Raw genomic sequence first — 22777 nt, 5'->3', positions numbered from 1 at the left:
GAAAAGGCACGATGACAGCTCGGCAAACCTCGTTCCTGAGATTTGCCAAGGTCAGCCGTGCTGTCCTCGGGGCCTTTCTGTGCATTTCCGAACAGCGCCGATCAGTAGCGATCGGCGACGTTCAGCTCTGCTTGGCTCCGTCACCCCCAACCTCAGGCCAAACGTGGTACTGCACACCGCTTCGGCCTAAATCCTGCTCATTTTGTGAGACAACACTCGCAAACTGTGTTATGATTTTTAAAAATACAGTGCTCGTATTGCTAAACGCTCGTTAACCGCGTTACTCGCAATCCGAGGTTCCACTGTATTTTCTTAATGGGAAGCCACAGTTCTTATATTGGAGCAGCCTTCACTCCCCATGTGCATCAATGAGCCTTGGCCACCCATGACCCTGTTGCTGGTTTTCCGTCTTTGGACCACCTTTGGTCGGTCCTTACCACTGCAGACCGGGAACATCCTACAAGAGCTGCAGTTTTGGACTTTCTCTGACCCAGATGTCTAGACATTACAATTTGACCCTTGTCTAAGTCGCCTTAGGACCCATGCACACGAGACACTGGTAAATGCTGGTAAACGCGCATTCAGAGGTAGTTGGACAGCTTTTTCAACTGCCCCTGAACACATTCAATGTTATCCTATGTGTCCATGCACACAGTCAAGTTTTTCAGCATTTTGGGCAGTTGCGTTTTTCCAGAAGCAAAAAAAAGGGTTCAGACGCAAAAGTTTCCACGTTTCAGACGCAAAGCGCCGCTAAACGTTTTGCCGCAATTTCATTTATAGGCGTTTTTAAAGGTGACCTATTTTTTTACATTCGAAATCTCAAAAATGTGGGCAAATGATGAAAAACCATTAAAAAAAAAAAAAAATAATAATTGCTTGCATTGCATTGTGGACAACCCACAACTTGTGGCAGGTGGACACTCCACAACTTGTGGCAGGTGATGTGGCCAGGTGACATGGCCAGTGGACAATCCACAACTTGTGGCCAGGTGATGTGGCAGGTGACGTGGCCAGGTGATGTGGCAAGTGAACAATCCACAACTTGTGGCCAGGTGATGTGGCAGGTAACGTGGCCAGGTGATGTGGCAAGTGAACAATCCACAACTTGTGGCAGGTGACGTGGCCAGTGGGCAATCCACAACTTGTGGCCAGTGGGCAATCCACAACTTGTGGCCAGGTGACGTGGCAAGTGGACAATCCACAACTTGTGGCCAGGTGACGTGGCAGGCGATGTGGCCAGTGGACAATCCACAACTTGTGGCAGGTGACGTGGCCAGGTGACGTGGCAAGTGGACAATCCACAACTTGTGGCAGGTGACGTGGCCAGGTGACGTGGCAAGTGGACAATCCACAACTCGTGGCCAGGTGATGTGAACAGGTGACGTGGCAAGTGGACAATCCACAACTTGTGGCAGGTGACGTGGCAAGTGGACAATCCACAACTTGTGGCAGGTGACGTGGCCAGGTGATGTGGCAAGTGGACAATCCACAACTCGTGGCCAGGTGATGTGAACAGGTGACGTGGCAAGTGGACAATCCACAACTTGTGGCAGGTGACTTGGCCAGGTGATTTGGCAGGTGACGTGGCCAGTGGACAATCCACAACTTGTGGCAGGTGGTGTGGCCAGGTAACGTGGCAAGTGGACAATCCGCAGCTTGTGGCAAGTGACACGCTAAATACAAGTACACTGCTGCTCTCTCAGCTGCTACTCACTCTGGTCTCACAAAATGGCTGAAATGGTTAAATACTGTTTTGTGAGCTTTTTTTATAGCCTTTAAAAACGTGTGTTCAGCAGAGTTTGCACTGGTGTCCCGTGTGCATGGGGCCTTAAATCCTTATGCTTGACCAGTTTTTCTGTTGTCAACACATCAACATCAAGGACAACATGTTCACTTCCTGCTTATTATATCCCACCCAATTTCAGATGGCATTGTAACCAGGTAATGCGATGTTATTCACATAATGTTATGGCTGATTAGCGTATAATTTGCAGTGAATGCGTATCGCATACGTTTTTTTTTTGTAAACACAGCAAGTCCTGTACTGTTTTTCTTTATACAAATTGATGTAAACACAAGTAAAACCCATGGCAAACAAACCTCCAATGCAGACGGTTTCATCCTCGCATCATGCTGCATTCATCTTTCCTCTAAATCTGGTGATTGTCTACTTAACCACTTCCTACCCAAGGTACGTATATGAACGTCCTTGACTTTGAGCGGGGATATCTATATGATGGGTGCAGTCATCATTTAAATATCGTCTTTTAGAGCCGGCGAATCTCTGCACCATAAGAACGATCATAGCGGCTGTGCCGCGGCTTGATCGTTCTTACGGGCGGCAAGAGGGGACATCCCGCCACCCTCCGAAGCTTCTACCGACTCACCGCTGCGATCGGTGAGTCGGAGAACGGAACCGCCGACCCCTGATGCTTGCTATAGAGATTTCCGGTGGACCATATGGCCTCCGGAGTCTCTATGATCGTTCGGAGGCCGAGCGCAATGTTATGACGTCACGATTTTTAAGTACCGAAGTTTGGCGCCATTCCACGAGCGTGTGCAATTTTGAAGGGTTACATGTTGAAATGTTTGGTATCTATTTACTTGGCGTCTTGGTGTAACATCATCTTTCACATTATGCAAAAAAATTGGGCTAACTTTAATGTTTTTTGTTTTTTTAAGTGTTCGAAAAATTGCTGCGCAAATACCGTGCAAGTTTAAAAATATATAATGTTTGGGGATTCTATGTAATTTTCTAGCAAATAAAATTATGAATTTTACATGTAGGAGCGAAGTGCCAAAATTCCCCCAGATGCAAAGTGGTTAAAGTAAACTTGGTTGCTTGGGGTGAGCTTTTGCCGTAATATGCACATCACCCGCCAACCTCCTTCTGTGCTCTGATCCAAAGCTAAGTGGTCCAGATACCTACCACTGCTACCTACTGTTGTTGCGTTCTTCACGGCTGATTCTGCAAGGTTCCACAACAATCCTCTTCAGTCATTGGGCATTTACTGATGATGTAATTCCTGCGCATCAGGCCTATTGATGGTGGGAAGGAGCCGAGAGTGCACAATTCATGGCACATTCACCCTACAGTGTAAACAGAAAATAAAACTTGTCTTGGTCCAAGACGTTTCTGCCGCAAATCTCTACCTCCTAACATTTTTTTAATTTTAGATTTAAAGCGAACCTTCAAAAAAAAAAAAAAAAAGAAGTTTGCAAAATTCTAACCCTACACAATATAAAAATTCATATTGTTTTTTGCTTTTTTTCCCTACCTAGACAACAATGACCTGCGGCTGGTTCCCACCACGATTTTGCTATTGTGGCTGCGTTTTTGCATGCACGTTTAGGCATTTTTTTTTATGTGGTTTTGACTTGCACTCGCTTTCCGGTGCGTTTAAAAAAAAAAAATTATATTTTGACGCTTGAACAATTGTTTCTTATGGCCCGTGACATGATCTGACCAATGCTAAAGATCAGACAACGATAGCAGAAGTTGCAAAAAGGGTGGCAGGAAAGAGCAGAAAAAACACGTGATTTGGTGAAAGTTGGCTGAAAATGTCCTGCCGTGTGTATGCAGAGTTCACGGCCAAAGCCCTTTGGACAAAAATCCACGGAAAAGTCAGATGGAAGTCCGATCGTGTGTATGAGGCTTTATGTGTGTTCCAGTGTGTTTAGACAAGTTTCAGGAGAAAAAAAATGCAGCAGGTTGTACTTTTGTTGAAAGCCCCCCCCCCCAACTGACCACGCTGGTGTGAAACTAGGGACATTAAAATATATGGCAAATACTGTACATGTGTTATGGATAGGTTTTTAAAAATGCACTGGAAAGCATCTGGTGTGATCCAACCTTTAAAGCGGAGTTCCGCCGAAACAAAACAAAGAATTAAAAGTTAGCAGCTACAAATACTGTAGCTGCTGACTTTTAATATATGGACACTTACCTGTCCAGCGCGCCCGCGATGTTGGCCCCCCGAAACCGATTGGTCCCTCGACTCTTGGTGCCGCCGCCATCTTCGGTAAGGGGATCAGGAAATGAAGCCTTGCAGCTTCACTTCCTGGTTCCCTACTGCACATGCGCAAGTCGCGCTGCACTATCTCACTTGGTCCCTGTTGTCTTCTGGGACCTGTGTGTCTCCCAGAAGACAGCGGGGGGGGCGGACATAGCGTAGATCACCACGGATACTGCGGCGATCTATGCCCGGAAGTGGGAGCAAATACCTGTTTCTGCTCCCCCCCTGAAAGGTGCCAAATGTGACGGGGGGCAGATTTAGAAGAGCGGAAGTTAAATTTTTGGTTGAAACTCCGCTTTAAAGTGTTACTAAACCCACAGCAGTAAAATCGGTCTGTACAGTAAGCATCAACTGTGCCAATTTTACATAATACAAAATAAACTGTGAATATTCAAAGTCTGTTTTTCAATATATGCTCAACCAATCGTGCTTTATGCAATCGCTGTTCTCCACCAGTTGTGCTCTCACCTGGTTTCATTGACCTAATGTAGGGTCAATATGCACTTTTTTCATCTTTGATATCGGGCCACTTGGTGTCACCACTCCTGATGTTATTTACAATGTCTGTTTCTCCTTTAAATCACTCCTCCCAGAACACCTTTTCCCAGCTCATTCCGCCCCTATGTGTTTCGTCAAACACATAGGGGTAAAACATGTTATACTTACCTGCTCTGTGCAGTGGTTTTGCACAGAGCAGCTTCGATCTCCCCCTCCTGGGGTACCCCGCCAGTGCTCCTGGCTCCTCCTCCCTTCTGAGTGCCTTCATAGCAGCATGCATGATGATGCCACGGACATTGGCTCCGCCCTGTGTGTTTCGTCACATATGATGTTTTCCGGGGAAGTCATTAGGAGGATAGCTGCAAGAATTTGTACGTAGAAACCGGCTTCTAATTACAAAACAAAGGAGGACGGCCTAATGGGGCACTATGCCTAGTGTAGGGAGAAGAGGACAACGTGGGATCTGCTGGGCTTGTATTTGTCCTGCATCAAAGGTAAGTGGGACTGGTATTTTTTTGGGCCCATTGGTGAAGTCTCTTGAATTCTGCTATAAAACATAATGGTCAAGGAGAGATTTGTAACGGACTATTTTAGGTGAACTGCCAAATACACAGATGCTCTTAGTTGGCACCCTACTTTTCTCTCCACCTCCAAACATCCGTAAGGCCAACGGCATCTGCCCACCGGGAGAGCGGGGAGTCAACCGCAGAACCAGAGGACATCCTATCCAAATTTGGGCAGGGCACCATATTAAAATCCCCGGCTAAGAGGACCGCAGCGGCGGAATAGGACACCACTAGCTGAACAATCCTATTTAGGAGGCCAATAGTAGCAGGGGGGGGATTGTACAGGCCCACCAGAACCAGCGGCATACCAGCCATCACGGCGTGTACCACCACATAATTACCCTCCGGTTCCAGATGCAGGTCAAGCAGCGTAAACGTTAGGGACTTGCGAATAAGGATGCTAACCCCCCTGGCCCTACTAGAGTGGGTGGCATGATAGTAGTGCCCAACCCACGGTTTACACAGACTGAGCATCCTGCCACCCACTAGATGCGTCTCCTGTAGAATACAAACGTCCGGGGAGTAGTGCTGAAGAAATTTAAAAACCAACGCCCGCTTAATTTTGGAGTTGAGCCCCTGGATGTTCCAAGAGATTACCGATAGGGAGGCCATAGTAAAACAAGAAAAAATAAAAAGTAGAACGGGACAGGGAGGCAGCAGAGACCCGCATCTGGAACCTTGGGCACAGCTGCCATGACAGGCAATGTCTGTGGACCACCGCCCCCACCCCTCAAATGGACATGCACATATCTGGAATTAAGCACATTATCTGTTCCTTCAAGCAGTAATAAAACACAGAAAAAGAAAAGAACCCTACTTTTCTCTAATGCCTCGTACACACGCTCTGGATTTCTGACAGGAAAAAGTCATCCGGAATTTAGACTGGAAAAAAGAGAGCCAGTTCTCTTTTTGCTGACGGTTTTTGGTAGTTTTACGGTCGGAAAAACTGCGAGGGTGCATACACACGTCCGGGATTCCCAGCCAAAACCTCTCAGTTGGAAATCCCGGCCGTGTGTACGAGGCATAAGTCTCCGTAAAGCGAGTGTTGGCTGCAGCGCCTGGTTGCATTTGATACTACAGTTCTTGTTATCTGTTCCTGTAGCAATATAAAACAATCCGGTTCCTACACCCCATGATGAATATTTGAGGCCGGTGTCCCTTTAATCCAATTTCCTTCACTTCATATTCCATCAGAATTATTTACCAATTTGTATGCGTGGCTCTGCAGCTTTAAATCCAGCCCCCCACGCCCCCCTCCATCTTTTATTTTATGTCTCTGGTTTTATGTCGGAGGTATAAGATTTATGTCTCCCCTCAGTAATGAAACTTTCCACATGCCATATGGCACTCACACACCTTATTCAAGTTGCCTAGAATTACCCTCATCCATCGTGGTGTTATGACACTTCTGATCAGATATGACACTCATTAAAAGCAATGCCAGGCAGCCAGCTACTTTATGACATCTCACTCCACTCGTCTGGCCCCTGGCTCTGTACACAGTCGCCTCTCCGCGTTATTAACACTTTCCCGTCACATGCATCAGCGCCTTCCCCGTTTCCTTACCGCGTCTGTCTTCTCCTCATAGGAAAAGCGATGATCCAAGCGTCTCTAGCGTCCAATATTTTTTCCACACAGGTGAATGGCAAAGGGGGCTTTGATTTCTGCTAGCCTCTTGTAAACTCTTTCCAGTTTCGTATTGTCTTCTGCAGCATATCTGCTGCCAACAATGTATCCTGTCCACACTCTCTGACCCTCATCTCCTTTCTTAGGTTTGCAGTCTCTGACAGTCCTCTCAAAAATTACATACACTCATCGGCAACTTTATTAGGTACACCTTGCTAGTACTGTACCGTGTTGGACCTCAGCTGCTATATGTGGCATGTTACAGCCTACCCACCTTGCTGTCACGCATATACTCTCATCGGCCATATTATTACACCTTACTAGTACTGGGTTGGACCTCAGCTGCCTAATGTGGCATGTTAAAGCCTTACTAGTACTGGGTTGGACCTCAGCTGCCTAATGTGGCTGTCACACATATACACTCGTCGGCCACTTTATTACACCTTACTAGTACTGGGTTGGACCTTAGCTGCCTAATGTGGCATGTTAAATCCTACCCACCTTGCTGTCACGCATATACACTCGTCGGTCACTTTATTACACCTTACTAGTACTGGGTTGGACCTCAGCTGCCATATTTGTCATGTTAAAGCCTACCCACCTTGCTGTCACGCATATACTGTCATCAACCACTTTATTACACCGTGCTAGTACTGGGTTGGACCTCAGCTGCCATATGTGGCATGTTAAAGCCTACCCACCTTGCTGTCAGGCATATACTCTCATCGGCCATAATATTACACCTTGCTAGTACTGGATTGGACCTCAGCTGCCTAATGTGGCATGTTAAAGCCTACCCACCTTGCTGTCAGGCATATACTCTCATCGGCCATATTATGACACCTTGCTAGTACTGGGTTGGACCTCAGCTGCCATATGTGGCATGTTAAAGCCTACCCACCTTGCTGTCAGGCATATACTCTCATCGGCCATATTATTACACATTGCTAGTACTGGATTGGACCTCCGCTGCAATATGTGGCATGTTAAAGCCTACACACCTTGCTGTCACGCATATACACTCGTCGGCCACTTTATTACACCTTGCTAGTACTGGGTTGGACCTCAGCTGCCATATGTGGCATGTTAATGCCTACCCACCTTTCTGTCAGGCCTATACTCTCATCGTCCATATTATTACACCTTGCTAGTACCGGTTTGGCCCTCAGCTGCCATATGTGGCATGTTAAAGCCTACCCACCTTGCTGTCACGCATATACACTCATCGGCCATATTATTACACCTTGCTAATACCCGGTTGGACCCCACTTTTGCCTTCAGAACTGCCTTCATTCTTCATGGCATAGGTTCAACAAGGTGTTGGAAAAATTCCTCATATTTTGCTCCATAGTGACATGATGGTATCACGCAGTTGTAGATTTGTTGTCTACACATCCATGATGTGAATCCCCCCGTTCCACCACATCCCAAAGGTGCTCTATTGGATGAGATTTGGTGAGTGTGGAGGCCATTGGAGGACAGTGACCTCATTGTCCAGTGGTGAGATGATTTGAGCTTTGTGTTATTCGTGGATGTGTTGCCTGATCTCTCTGAGCGCTGGGAGCAACTGCTTTTCTTTTGTGTTGAACTACTTTGGTCCAAATTTCATGTCACTTGGGGGGCCATAGACCTCAATGCTAACCATCGAAAGTCTCACTTGAATGTTTTACATGTGACAGTTGGGCAAATGGTTGTCCATTATTACTAGTCAAAGTCATATTCAAGTCTTGCCTATCCAAAGTAGAACTATAGGCAAAACTTTTTTTTTTTTAATCTTTGTTGATTAGAGTATAGGAGGGTATAACCCCCTGTAAGGTTGATTTTTGGCATCTTTATCTCATTGGGGAGATTTACCTTCACTCATTGTCCCATAGCCAAACAGGAAGTTAAAGGAAATCCCTGCGAATTAATGGAATCTCTTGACCCCAGGTCACCAGAACTAGTGTCCTCATTGGAAGATTTTACATCTATTACTTTTCAGTGGACAATCCAAGATTTGGGATTTTCTTTTACTTTAATCGTTAATGGTGAACTAGACAAATAGAGAGGGTGAATCTCCCTAATGGAGGCACAGACCACAATATAAACTGACAGGTGTTCTAATCCCTCCCCACTCCATCCAAAATGAATAAAAAAAAAAAAAAAAAGATTTGCCCTTCGTTATACTTTAAAGAGAAAGTAAACCCCAATGGGTTTATTTCCCTGCAAAGCATCACCTAGTAGCCCATTATGTGTCACTTTCCTGAAACCCCACTGGGTTTCAGGATGTCCCCACTGGCAGCGAGCGTCTATCTTCACCCCTCTTCCTTCTGGGGCCGCAAACGCCAATTCTGTGACTAGCCGGAGTCACACGTGTCGCAACTCCTGTGCATGCGCGCGGTAGCCGCCAGTCACGGCATGACCCCTTTAGAAATGGCACAATCTTCACTTTCTTTCTTTTTTTTTTTTCTTTTAAGTGTATTTTTGTGCGTGTACTTGAGAGAGGAGCCGGACTGCAGGAGTTGGGATTAGGCAGGCCTCCCCCAGAGGCAATCTGCCACCTTTCTCCATGCCCCGGGTGGCAATGGCGGGTGTGTGAGGGGGTCCTCCCACACAGCCCGCCCTACCTGCTCCGCTTTGAAGCCCAACGGGGCAGAGGGACTCCCTATAAGGGAGTGAGAGGATTTGCCCGCTCAACCAGCCCCGTTAGTCCCTCGCCTCTCTTTTTAGAGACCGCGTGGTCAAAGTGCGTGCATGTTAACCCAATTTCGAGTGCGTGTAAGTGTGGTGGTTTTTGTGGGAGGGGGGTGGGCGTACTTAGCGCAGGCTTACCTCGCATAGCACACCCACTGGGAGCCGGGCTGAGACCACCAAACTCAATTCACATGTAGCCGAGACCAGGATCCGAACCCCTAGCTGCAGAGGTGAATGGCTTGTCAGCGCAGTGCCAATCGCGTTGAGCCACCGCAGCTCCCTTTACTTTCTAAAGTGCGCATGCGCTGTAGACATTGGCGCACGGCTTTACTATAAATATCTCCTAAACCGTGGAGGTTTAGAAAGATCTTTCCAGCACCTACAGGTAAGCCTTAATATACCTGTAGGTAAAAGTGGTTGTACATGGTGTACAACCACTTTAAGCTGGCCATACATGGGTCAAATTCCATACATGGGTTCAAAGTATTTTCCTTCGACAATCGTAACTAAGAATTTTTGCACCATTAGTGGGGCCATGGCAGGACCTGATCGGGCATGTTAGACATTTAAAAAAAAAAAAAAACGAATCAATGATGGGAGAATCGTGTGAGAAATATAATAACAAAAAATAAAATAAAAAATGCACATGATCTGTGACCTGAAAAGATGATTCCCAGCCACAAAAGTCCTTTTCTATGGCAACATGGGGTGAAATCGAAGGCTTGGTTGGTCAAATTTCGAAATCAATGGTGGCACGATCGGATCACAAAACGCACCAAATTTCTGATTTTCAAAAGAAAATGATTTGGAATTCGACCCATATACAATCGGGTGTATGATTATTTAACTGCTTGCCGCCCAACGCCAAATGACGGAGGGACGGTGCGGCTCCCGTTCTGGGTGGACATCATTTGACGGCACACCCGAACTGCCGCTCCCACGGGGGTGCACAGCGTTGGTGGCAACGCCGTGTTGCTAGGCCGCGATCTTTGTAAAGAGCCGCAGCCCTGTAACCATGTGATCAGCTGTGTCCAATCACAGCCGGTCACATGTAAACACGGAAATGTTGGTAATCGTCTCTCATTGCCTTGCACTGACAGAGTGTGTGGCGAGGTGAGCCGATCAGTGGCATCTCCTCGCAGAGGAAATTGAGACATGAATTTGGGGCACTTTTCATCAGTGCCCTGATTACAATAAAGTGACACCAATCAGTGACCACAAGTGCCACCAATCGATGCCTATTGGTGATGCTAGTCAGTGCTGGCTATTATTAATGCCCTTCAGTGCCGCCTATCAGTGCCCTTAAGTGCGGCATATTGGTGCCTCCTCATCAGTGCAGCCTATCGGTGCCCATCAGTGCCGCCTCATCACACATCAGCGAAGGAGAATAATTGCTTGTTTGCAAAATTTAGTGACCGAAACTAACTTTAGATACAAATCCCAGCAGTGATCAAATACCAACAAAAGAAAGCTCTATTTGTGTGACGAAAATTTATACAAAAAATCACATGGGTACAGTGTAGCATATGGTGCCCACGTGTCCCGGATTGCCCGGGACTGTCCCGCAATTGACATGTCTGTCCCTGGTCCCGGGCACCTTCATTCCGGGACAATACAGTGTCCCGGAATGAAATAGAGGACACAGTCACCCCCTAACTAGTAACTACATTTCCGGAGCTAGGGCCAGCGCTGCCTGGCGTCTTGCAACCAGTCTATTCTCAGATGGTGAGGCCGGGAGCAAGGCCTGAGTCTAGTGCAGCACTGCTATCCCCACCAACCCCGGCACCTCCTCCTTCTCCAGGACCTAGCGGCAAGCAGCAGGGACTAGTGTGACCTTCACTCTCCAGATAGCGACTCCACTCTTTCCCTGTAATGCACGGGGCTCATGCAGAGGGAGTGACTACAGCACTGCATCTGGTGGCAGGCTATGGGTGGCAAGTGGCACTGCATCTGATGGCAAGTGGCACATTCAGCTGACAAATAACCCATCGCCAAATTCCCCATCAACCCTGAGACTACATTTCCCCCCGTCCTCCCCTCATCTTTTTTGGGGAAGGTGAGAGGGGGCGGGTTGTCCCTGAATGGCAGTTTGGAAATGTGGTCACCCTAGTGTAGCATGACCGCGTAATTGTCATTCAAAGTGTAACAGCATTGAAAATCAGCCTGGGCAGGAAGGGGGTGAAGGTGCCCTGTAAGCAAGTGGTTATTTATACCAAGCATGTGCTAATGATCATCATTTTCATATGTTGGTTGAAACAGTAATCAGGAGAGGAGCCTGTACAAGACTGGCTCCCAGATGTTTGGTTAATTTACTAGGAAAAATAGTTGATACTTGAGCATCTCTGTGGAATTTAACACCCATTCTGTGTTTTTGTATTGCAGGAGGGACAGTAGCGTCATTAAAGAAGAAATTAAAGCCTTTCTGGCGAATCGAAGAATATCGCAGGCTGTGGTTGCACAGGTCACAGGTGAGTGAGTAGGATGGTCCACATGGATCTCTTTAGGTGCTTCCCCTAAAACCATGGAAAACCCAAGTGTCCGGAGATCTCTTTACCCCAGTAATACACGGTGATAGGAAGCACAGACTGGGGTCATTGTGATTGCAGCATGTATTCTTTCCTTTCATATTCACTGATCAGCCAGTGGGAACGTTCTAAATGCTGTGTATGATAATCGGACCCGCAACCTGCCAGCTCCGTGGTTATTTATTTTTTTCAGCTATGGCTGTAGTGCCCCAGTCAGCCCCTTTGATGAAATCTCCTTAAAGCAGAACCTCCCCACTTGACCCGTACCTGCTCCCGGATCGCCTAGGCCAGTGATGGCGAACCTTGGCACTCCAGATGTTTTGGAACTACATTTCCCATGATGCTCATGCACTCTGCAGTGTAGTGGAGCATCATGGGAAATGTAGTTCCAAAACATCTGGGGTGCCAAGGTTCGCCATCACTGGCCTAGTTGATCTGAGTGCAAGTTCAGCCCCCAACCTGCAGCCTCTTGGGATATGTCATGGGTCCCAGAAGGCTGCGGGAGTGGGACCAGGGCAGCTGCTCGGCACAGGACCCAGAGGACAGTGGAGATCAAGGAAACGCTAAATGCCATACCTGGAATTCTTCTTTAACCCTTTCACACCGACTGCCTCCTGGCCCTTTAAGAGTTAAAAAAAAAAAAGAAAAGCAGAGAGGTGGGCATTTGGGCTACTTGACCGATGTGATTGGCGGGCCACATGATCAGAAAGCCCCCAATTGCAAGCATGCATTCATGCAAGTGGCCGGTGTTCTGTCAAAATAGTCAATTAGTTGAAAAATCTCCAATCAAGTCCCCTCCGGTTACTCTACAGCAGTCGTTCTCATTCCTGCCCTCAAGTGTCCCAACAGGCCATGTTTGCAGGTTTACCTTTATCTTGCACAGGTGCTTTAAAGGAGCTACAAGTCCCTTGAGGTTTTGCAGCAGTCAGATAGTTTTCGATCAGATTACTGCTACCCATCAGATCCTGTAATGGAAGTGATGTTCCAGTCCAAAAATATTATCTGCGCATGCGCTGTGTGTTCCAACATGCGTTCCACGGTGCTATGCATTCCAAACGCTTCATGATCTGACGGGTAGCGGTAATCTGATAACACCCATGCGGACATCTTACTACACCCAGCTATATCTTGGATTTCAGAGTAATTTTAGCAATAAAGTGAGCGGATATAAATAAAGTATATTGACATCTGTGATGGTGTTTTGATGTTAAATTTTGAAAGAAGCTGGACGCCAGCAGTAACAAGGTGGCGGTGGCCATCTTGGTACACCTTGCACACTGCTCAGCGCTAAACCTTTAGGCTTTCAAAATTGAACATGTTTGGGATGTTTCATTTTGAAAGCCTAAAGCCTCGTACACACGGTTCGATTGTTGGATAACCGAGCGTCTGTTTTTTTTGTTGTCAAAAGGGTGTGTGCCTGGAATCTCATCTTGCATACTAACGTTACACAATTGTCGTGCCACAAACACAAACGTAGTGACATTCTAGGAGGAATTTCAGCTCTTGAGCGCCACCCTTTGGGCCCCTTCTGCTAATTTCGTGTTTGGCGAGCAATGATTTTGAGCATGCGTGTTTGTACTTTCAACTTTTGTGTGACGGATTTGTGTACTGACCATATGAAAATATGACGTCAAACCGTTGTCCGCCGAAAATTTACTAGCCTGCCGTCCAACATTTGTTGGCGGAAAATTGGACAACAGTTGTCAAAAGGAGCGTACTAACGGTTAGATTTTAGGACAACAGTCTGTCAACAGACAATCCCCTGCCAAAAATCGTATTGTGTGTGTATCAGGTTTTAACCACTTGCCGACCATCTAACGACGATATACTGTATGTCGGCAGAATGGCTGGGCAAAGCAACATACCTGTAAGGTGCTTTGAATTTCCCACCATGCCGGTGCGCGTGCCGCAAGCTCCATGACCGTGCCCACAGAGCTGCAGGTCTGTGTCACGGAGCTGCAGAACAGGAAGATGTAAACAAGGCATTTCCCTGTTTTGCCTAGTGACAGAACAGTGATCTACTGCTCCCTGTCATCAGGATTGGTGATCAGTGACATGTCACTTGTAGCCCAACCCCCACACAGTTAGAATCACTCCCTAGGACACACTTAACCCCTTCCTCCCCTTCTAGTGGTCAACCCCTTCCCTGCCAGTGTCATTTACACTTTAATCGGTGCATTTTTATAGCACTGATCGCTGTATAAATGACAATGGTCCCAAAATCGTGTCAAAAGTGTCCGATGTGTCCGCCATAATGTCGCAGTCACGATAAAAATTACAGATCACCGCCATTACTAGTAAAAAAATAATAATAATAAAATGCCATAAAACTATGCCCTATTTTGTAGCCGCTATACTTTTTGCGCAAACCAATCAATATATGCCTATTGCGATTTTTTTTTTTAAACCAAATATATGTAGAAGAATACATATCGGGTGTTTTCAGCACAAAAAAATGTGGTGAAAAACTTGGCTTATACTCGAGTATATACGGTATATTTATTTATATACACTCACTTTATTGCTAAAATGACTCTGAAATTCAACACATAGGGCCAGATCCACAAACGAATTACGCCGGCGTATCTATCGGTACGCCGCGTAATTTTTAAAATGCCCCGTCGTATCTGTGTTTTGTATCCACAAAACAAGATACGACTGAATGAGGGATCGATCCGACAGGCGTACGTCTTAGTACGCCGTCGGATCGTAGGTGCATATTTATACTGGCCGCTAGGTGGCGTTTCCGTCGAATTCCGCGTTGAGTATGCAAATTAGCTAGATACGGCGATCCACGAACGTACGTCCGGCGCATTTTTTTCCGTTGTTTCCGTAAGGTTTTTTCCCCTTATAGTTACCCCTTCTATATGAGGAGTATCCTATGTTAAGTATGGCCGTCGTTCCCGCGTCGAATTTAGAAAATGTTACGTCGTTTGCGCAAGTCGTTCGCGAATAGGGCTTGCGTAGAATGTCACCGTCATAAGTATTGGCTTGTTCCGGTTTAATTTCGAGCATGCGCACTGGGATACCCCCACGGACGGCGCATGCGCAGTTGAAAAAAAACGTCATTTACGTCGGGTCAAGACGTATTTACATAAAACACGCCCCCATCACATCCATTTGAATTGCGCGCCCTTACGCCGCCAAAGTTACACTACGCCACCGTAACTTACGGCGCGAATTCTTTGAGGATAAAAAAAAAAGCTGTAAGTTACGGCGGCGTAGTGTATCAGAGATTGGCTACGCCCGACGGAGGAATGCGCCGCGCTACGTGGATCTGCCCCATAGCTGGGTGTAGTATAATGTCCGCATGGGTGTTCTATCAGATTACCTCTACCCGCCAGATCATGAAGTGTTTGAAACGCATAGCGCATGCACAGTATCTTTTGGTCGGACCGTCACTTCCGTTGCGCCGTCTGATGGGTAATCTGATAGAACACCGGCATGAATCTCAGAGGCAGATGCATGATGGGATTTGTAGTTTCATTATAACTGGAATGCCAGGGTTGCCTGCCGCTGTTCTGGGCTTTTATGCAGTTTATGGCTTTTTTTTTTAGGGGTCTTGTTCAGAGCCTGTTTTTGTATTTTGCAGGCATCAGTCAGAGCAGGATCTCTCACTGGCTGCTCCAGCAAGGCTCCGATTTAAGCGAGCAGAAGAAAAGAGCTTTCTATCGGTGGTACCAGCTGGAGAAGACGAGTCCTGGTAAAGTACCAATTACTGCATTATCGTTAGAGCTTATTACTGATTTCTCACCGCATGCTTCCTCTAAATCCCAGAGGACGGGATGGAAATTGGTGGAAATGTTCTAGTGTTTGCGTTGTCTGAAGAGGACGAGGAGCTTTGCTACTACGGTGGCCGGCTGAGTTGAAGCATGCTGATAACAAGCTCACTCATAAAGCTGATGTACATCCTGTTGCTAAAATCTAATATAAGCTTTAATATATTAACCACTTGACCACCGGGCCTATTTTGGCACTTCTCTCCTTCATGTAAAAATCACAATTTTTTTTGCTAGTAAATTTATCAGAACCCCCAAACATTATATATTTTTTTAGCAGACATCCTAGGGAATAAAATGGCGCTCATTGCAACTTTTTTTCTCGCACAGGATTTGCGCAATAATTTTTTTGGTGAAAAATAACGTTTTCATGAATTAAAAAATAACAAAATGGTAAAGTTAGCCCAATTTTTTTGTATAATGTGAAAGATGATGTTATGCCGAGTAAATAGATACCTAACATGTCACGCTTTAAAATTGCGCACACTCATGGAATGGCGCCAAACTTCGCTAATTAAAAATCTCCATAGGCGATGTTTTAATTTTTTTTACAGGTTACTATTTTCGACTTACAGAGGAGGTCTAGTGCTAGAATTGTTGCACACGCTCTAACGCACGCGACGATACCACACATGTGGGGTTTGAACGGCGTTTACATATGTGGGCGGGACTTGCATGCGTGTTCGCTTCTGCGCGCGAGCTTCCGGGGATAGGGGCGTTTTAATTTTTTTTTTTTTTTTTTTACACTTATTTTTTTTTTTAAATCACTTTTATTCCTATTACAAGGAATGTAAACATCCCTTGTAATAGGAATGGTGTGTGACAGGCAGCGCTGTGGAGTCGGAGTCGGAGTCGAGGAGTCGGGGGAAATTTGGGGTACCTGGAGTCGGAGTCGGCAAACAATGCACCGACTCCGGCTCCTACTAAATTTAGATTGGAATTAAAAAAAAAAAAAAAAGCAAGTTTAAATGTCCCAATTCACAAAAAGTTATAATTAATGACTTCTCTACTGTAAGAATAAAGACCAATGCATGCAGTGCCTCACGTAACCGCAAAACGAACACGTTAAGTGACCGTGAAGAAGCATGCTTTTCATGTGCTTCACTATATGGCACGCAACGCACAATTAGGAGCGGCAATACTTATACTTTCCATAGTGTTGTGTTCTGCTTTTACAGGGAACGCATGTTAGAGAACCAGTAAGTGTCCAAATAAAAAAATTCCAACAGGAGTTTTATAAAGCACTAAAAGAAGTTGAAAAGTATGATCGCTCATCAAAACTTACTGTTGAAGAAGCCATCCTTGTTTATCCAGAGATCGTTAGTGATGTGGCCAGAATAGTTACTGCAATGCCACCCACCCAAGTCAGTGTCGAAAGATTATTTTCAGCCCTAAAAATAATAAAGTCTGACTTAAGAGCCTCTATGAAAGAGGATCTGGCAGAGGCAATTCTCTTCCTTAGAACTCTACATTGAATTGATTTGCATTTGCTAAGCCTAGAACTACATTTCAAGATTAATATAAACCATTTCTAGGTTTTGCAGATTTAGTTTTTGGTTCATTATAGATGAGCTTTGTTTTTGTTCTAAAACAACCAAATAATGTGGTTTGTATTTTTGAACTGGTAAAGATCCTGTTCCTGATGTTTATGCCTGCTGCTACTATCCAGCCACTTGATTGTTTTCATTGTGTTTGTCTTTTGCTTAAACTGTGCAATACAGTAGACTGTTGGCTTCCCAGCCAGTAGTCCTGTGGTAGGTTGCGTTTCTTTCCCTCAAGGAATCTATAAAATACATTTGCATATTAATACAGAGGAGTCGGGGAGTCGGAGTCGGAAGTACATAAAACTGAGGAGTCGGAACATTTATCTACCGACTCCACAGCCCTGGTGACAGGTCCTCTTTATGGAGAGATGCGGGGTCAGTAAGGCCCCACATCTCTCCTCCAGGTTAACAAGCATGAAATCGGTGAAAAAACATTCACCGATCTCACACCGACAGCCGCGATTGCGGGTTTGTTTACTACTGGGTACCGTGCGTGACGTCACAACGTCGCCCCCCGGTCCTCCGACAGTCATAGAGATGACTGGTGACCATCTGGTCACCAGTCATCTCTATGCTTCCCCAGCCAGCGCCGGCCCATTCGCTCTCCGGGCCCCCGATGGCACGGGAGAGCCCGGAGAAGCACCGGATGGCGGTGGGAGGGGGGGAGGTCCCCTCCCGCTGCCTGTATTTTGTCGTTCAGCGGTTGTAAAGTGGTTAAAGTAGACTGGAAGGCAAAAAGCAAAGATTTTCTACGTTGTTGGGGAACATCTACAGATGCGATACACGTTCACTGCAAAATATACACCAATCGGTCATAACATTATGGTCACTGACAGGTAAAGTGAATGACATTGATTATCTAATTGCAATGGAATCTAAAAGTGGTTGGGGGTATACACTCACCATCCACTTTATTAGGTACACCTGTTCATAGGCTTGGTAACACAAATTGCTAATCAGCCAATCACGTGGCAGCAACTCAATGCATTTAGGCATCTAAATGTGGTGAAGACTGAAAATCAAGCCGAGCATCAGAATGGGGGAAGAAAAGGGGATTTAAAGTTGATGTAAACCCAATTCATGAAATTTGAGCTGGGCACATATATCTGCAGTATTTTGTTCTCTCTCTTCAAGGAGCCCAAGTCCCTTAGCTCTCTCCTGAACTGTTCCTCTCTTATCAGCCTGATAACTCCTGACAAATTCTCTGACGCTTTAGATAAAAGCAGCCTGAAATTTCTGTCAGGGGAGGTTGCTAAAATAGAATTAGCAGGGAGCTGGCCCTATTACAAAACACCTCAGAGAGTCTCTGCCTATGATGAGAGGGGGTGTGTGCCTTTCCTCCAATCAGCAATGTTAACTATCTTGGCTCAGACATCACGCTCTGTTAAACAGAGAGAGAAAATCTCCTAACACGATCTGAACTTTCTAAACAGTATATAAATGTGAAGACAGCAGATATACATATAAAACGTATGTAGGGAGATTTGGTTCATCTCTGTGTATCATCTGAGGCTGCTCACTTCACTGGGTGAATGGAGGGTTTGCATTAGGGTTGTCCCGATACCACTTTTTTAAGACAGAGTACAAGTACCGATACTTTTTTTCCCAAGTACTCGCCGATACCGAATACCGATACTTTTTTTTAATCTCATGTGACAGCGGCACATGTGTCAGTATGTTTTTTTTTTTTTTTTATCCTTAACAATTTGTTTTTAAATTTTTTAAATTTTTTTTTTTTACATTTTTATTTATTTATTATGCTTTCTTTTTTTTAAGGGGGGGGGTGTGGACCGTGACAGCGTGTTTTTACTTTAATTTTTTTATTTTCTACAATAATCTTTTTTATTCTTTTGTTTTTTTATTCTTTATTTTTTTATTTATTTTTTCAGCCCTGTTGGGGGGGCTTTGGTGAGATATCAGGGGTCTTAACAGACCTCTGACATCTTCCCTTTGAGACAGGAAAAGGGACTAGGGACACATGTTCCCCTGACCCTTTCTCATCAGCATCAGCTGCGCTGAAAATGAAAGGAGAGAAGACAGCAGCTTCTCTTCATTCATAAACTGAAACATTGTAATCACAGGTTACGATGTTTCAGTTATGTGAATGGACAGAGTTTTTACCGGCTCCTACCCCGCTCTACATCCTGACAGTTCCAGGGGGTGGAGGAGGAGCACGGAAGGGGAGAGATACACGGCGGGATACACGGCGGCATACACGGTAGCAGAAATGTCCCTCTAGACGCTGGAAGTCACAGTAGCAGACAATGTCCCTCTAGAAGCTAGAAGTCACAGTAGCAGACAATGTCCCTCTAGAAGCTAGAAGTCACAGTAGCAGACAATGTCCCTCTAGAAGCTGGAAGTCACAGTAGCAGACAATGTCCATCCAGAAGCTGGAAGTCACAGTAGCAGACAATGTCCCTCTAGAAGCTGGAAGTCACAGTAGCAGACAATGTCCCTCTAGAAGCTGGAAGTCACAGTAGTAGAAAATGTTACTCAGTGATCTCCACTAGCTTCCAGGATCTGTGCCGAGCAGCTGCCCTGCTGCGTGTGAGCACAGGAAGGGCGGCCACTCGACACGGGCACCATTCAGAGATCACGTTACATTTTCTCAATGGGTGCAAAGTGTTCTCTGATTGGACAAGGTAGAGCAAAGGGCCAGTTATTTTTAGGCTTTAGGAGGGCTGCACTTTTCCCAGTGGGAGTAGAAAATGCCCCAGCTTCAGAGCCTCATCATTGGTTTTAATGGGTTGAATAGTGCCCACTGATGGTTACAGTTGGGGTAATGGTGCCTCATTATTGGTGTCAGTTGGGGGGAATGGTGCCCCATCATTGGTGTCAGTTGGGGGGAAATGGTGCCTCATTATTGGTGTCAGTTGGGGTAATGGTGCCTCATTTTTGGTGTCAGTTGGGGGGAATGGTACCTCTTTATTGGTGTCAGTTGGGGGAATGGTGCCCCTTCATTGGTGTCAGTTGGGGGGAAATGGTGCCTCATTATTGGTGTCAGTTGGGGGGAATGGTGCCTCATTATTGGTGTCAGTTGGGGGAATGGTGCCCCATCATTGGTGTCAGTTGGGGGAAAATGGTGCCTCATTATTGGTGTCAGTTGGGGGAAATGGTGCCCCAAGGACCAGATTAAGACAAGCAAAGGGCCTCCTCTGGCCTCTAGGCCACAGTTTGGAGGCCACTGTTTTAGAGGGATCCCACAGGTATGGTATAGACATAGTTACATTGACCCAAGCTGATCCAATGTAATTATAAATATTTCCATGCCAGAAATTCTTTCTAATGTCTAAAAAAAGTTGTCATGATGGGGGGGGTCAGCCTTATTGGGGACAGGTGATGTAACGAAACACTAGCAAGAGTTCCCCTTTAATATTCTTCCGTGTGTGTATATATAGTGTTTTTTGTGGAAAAAAGCAAAATGTTTGAAGATTAAGTTTAAGAAAAAACCCGACAGCGGGGAAGATTAATTTGCGTTCCAGTCAGTGATCTCGCAATAGAGGAACGCTGTTATTTTGCATCTGCCTTAGGGAGGCCAGGCACCGCATTCCGGGTACATGCAAATCTACGTCTCTGAGTACTTAAATCACAGAGTGGAACCATTTTACACTCCCCTGTCCTAAATTGTAAGGAGTAACGCACTTCCCCGCCTGCTTCTCGGAAACCCTGGGCCAGGCCTGTGATTTCATCTTGCGCCGTACCTTGTGGGGTTACCAAATCACATTTCCAGCCAATTAGGTAGGCTGATGCTGTGCAGCTCACATAATCACATTGCAATCAGCAGACAGCACGGGCCTGGAGACATCTGTATGCACCTTCTCAATGTAGAAGATCTCTGTACTCTTAGGTCGCCCTGTGCTGCCACAATTATGAGGCCGTAACCCCTTCCTGGCCGGGGAGCTGAGGCCGTAACCCCTTCCTGGCCGGGGAGCTGAGGCCGTAACCCCCTTCCCGGCCAGGGGAGCTGAGGTTGTAACCCCCTTCCCGGCCAGGGGAGCTGAGGTTGTAACCCCCTTCCCGGCCAGGGGGCTGAGGCCGTAACCCCTTCCCGGCCGGGCAGCTGAGGCCGTAACCCCTTCCCGGCCGGGCAGCTGAGGCCGTAACCCCTTCCCGGCCGGGCAGCTGAGGCCGTAACCCCTTCCCGGCCGGGCAGCTGAGGCCGTAACCCCTTCCCGGCCGGGCAGCTGAGGCCGTAACCCCTTCCCGGCCGGGCAGCTGAGGCCGTAACCCCCTTCCCGGCCGGGCAGCTGAGGCCGTAACCCCCTTCCCGGCCGGGCAGCTGAGGCCGTAACCCCCTTCCCGGCCGGGGGGCTGAGGCCGTAACCCCCTTCCCGGCCGGGGGGCTGAGGCCGTAACCCCCTTCCCGGCCGGGGGGCTGAGGCCGTAACCCCCTTCCCGGCCGGGGGGCTGAGGCCGTAACCCCCTTCCCGGCCGGGGGGCTGAGGCCGTAACCCCTTTCCGGCCAGAGTGGCTTCTTGCCTTCCTTTGGTCAACTCCAGGCAAAAACTTTTTTTTTTTTTTATAGGCATGTAGCTGGCTTATTTTTCTATTCCCCTGGTGTCTGACCTATGGCCCTTTGGTATACGATGTGCCGACCTCAGACCTTGGGAACTTTAACTGGGGTAATAGCATTAATCACTACGAGCCTCATGTAACACGTTCCCAGTTTTGTATTGTCTTCTGCAGCATATCCCCAGCCATGAATATAGCGTGTTCGCACTCTCTGTCCCTCGCTATCAGTCCTCTAAAGCATTACATACAGTGCCTTTAAAAAAATATTCATACCCGTTTGAAATTTTCTACGTTTCGTCATGTAGCAACCAAAAAAAATTATTTTGTTGGGATTTTATGTGATAGACCAACACAAAGTGGCACATCATTGTGAAATGGAAGGAAAACGATAAATGGTTTTCAAAATGTTTTACAAATAAATATGTGAAAAGTGTGGTGTACATTTGTATTCAGCCCCCTTTACTCTGATACCCCTAACTAAAAAAAAAACAACGTTGTCACCTGATCAATCACAGTGTGCCAGAGGCTTCACTTTAACCACTTCCAGTTAAAGGGCAACATATGACGTATTTGAATTTCAGTTGGAATATTTGAATGATGGGTGCAGCTATAGGCGTCATTCAGATATCCTTGTTTTCAGCACTTCTGTGCACTATAAGATTGATCATAGTGGCAGTTCCGCCGCTTATTCGTTGTTACAGACCCCCCCCCCCCCCTCCCCGCCACCAGGAATCGCCTGCCGAATGACGACCATAGAGATTTCCATTGACCAGATGGTCACCAGTCATCTCTATGACCCTCGGAGGCCTGGGCGCAACGTTATGATGTCATGTCCGAGCCGCGGTTGTAAACAAAGCTGCAATCGTGGCTGGTAAGCATGGGATTGTGATTTTTTTTTTCCGATCTCATGCTTTCCAGCCTGTAGGAGAGTTGTGGGGACTTATTGACCCTGCATCTCTCCATAAAGAGGATCTGTCACTAACCATTCCTATTAGAAGGGTATCACAGGGTGTATGCTAAAAAAAATATTGTTTGGGG

The 22777-nt window shown here is 46.5% G+C and overlaps 1 protein-coding gene across 7 annotated transcripts in view; it reads left to right on the top strand.

The window, feature by feature from the left end:
• Positions 1-22777, top strand: part of HMBOX1 (homeobox containing 1) — a 199490-nt gene that overhangs the window by 141743 nt on the left and 34970 nt on the right. For all 7 annotated transcript variants that reach the window (XM_040348107.1, XM_040348103.1, XM_040348106.1 and 4 more), the window contains 2 exons: positions 11762-11847; positions 15497-15607. In XM_040348107.1, coding sequence (XP_040204041.1) covers positions 11762-11847; positions 15497-15607 — 197 coding nt within the window. The remainder of the gene's footprint in view (positions 1-11761; positions 11848-15496; positions 15608-22777) is intronic.

This window comes from Rana temporaria, chromosome 4, assembly GCF_905171775.1.
Source record: "Rana temporaria chromosome 4, aRanTem1.1, whole genome shotgun sequence".
Taxonomy (NCBI): Eukaryota; Metazoa; Chordata; class Amphibia; order Anura; family Ranidae; genus Rana; species Rana temporaria.
The sequence above is the reverse complement of the archived record's forward strand: the minus strand, read 5'-3'. Positions and strand labels throughout refer to the sequence as shown.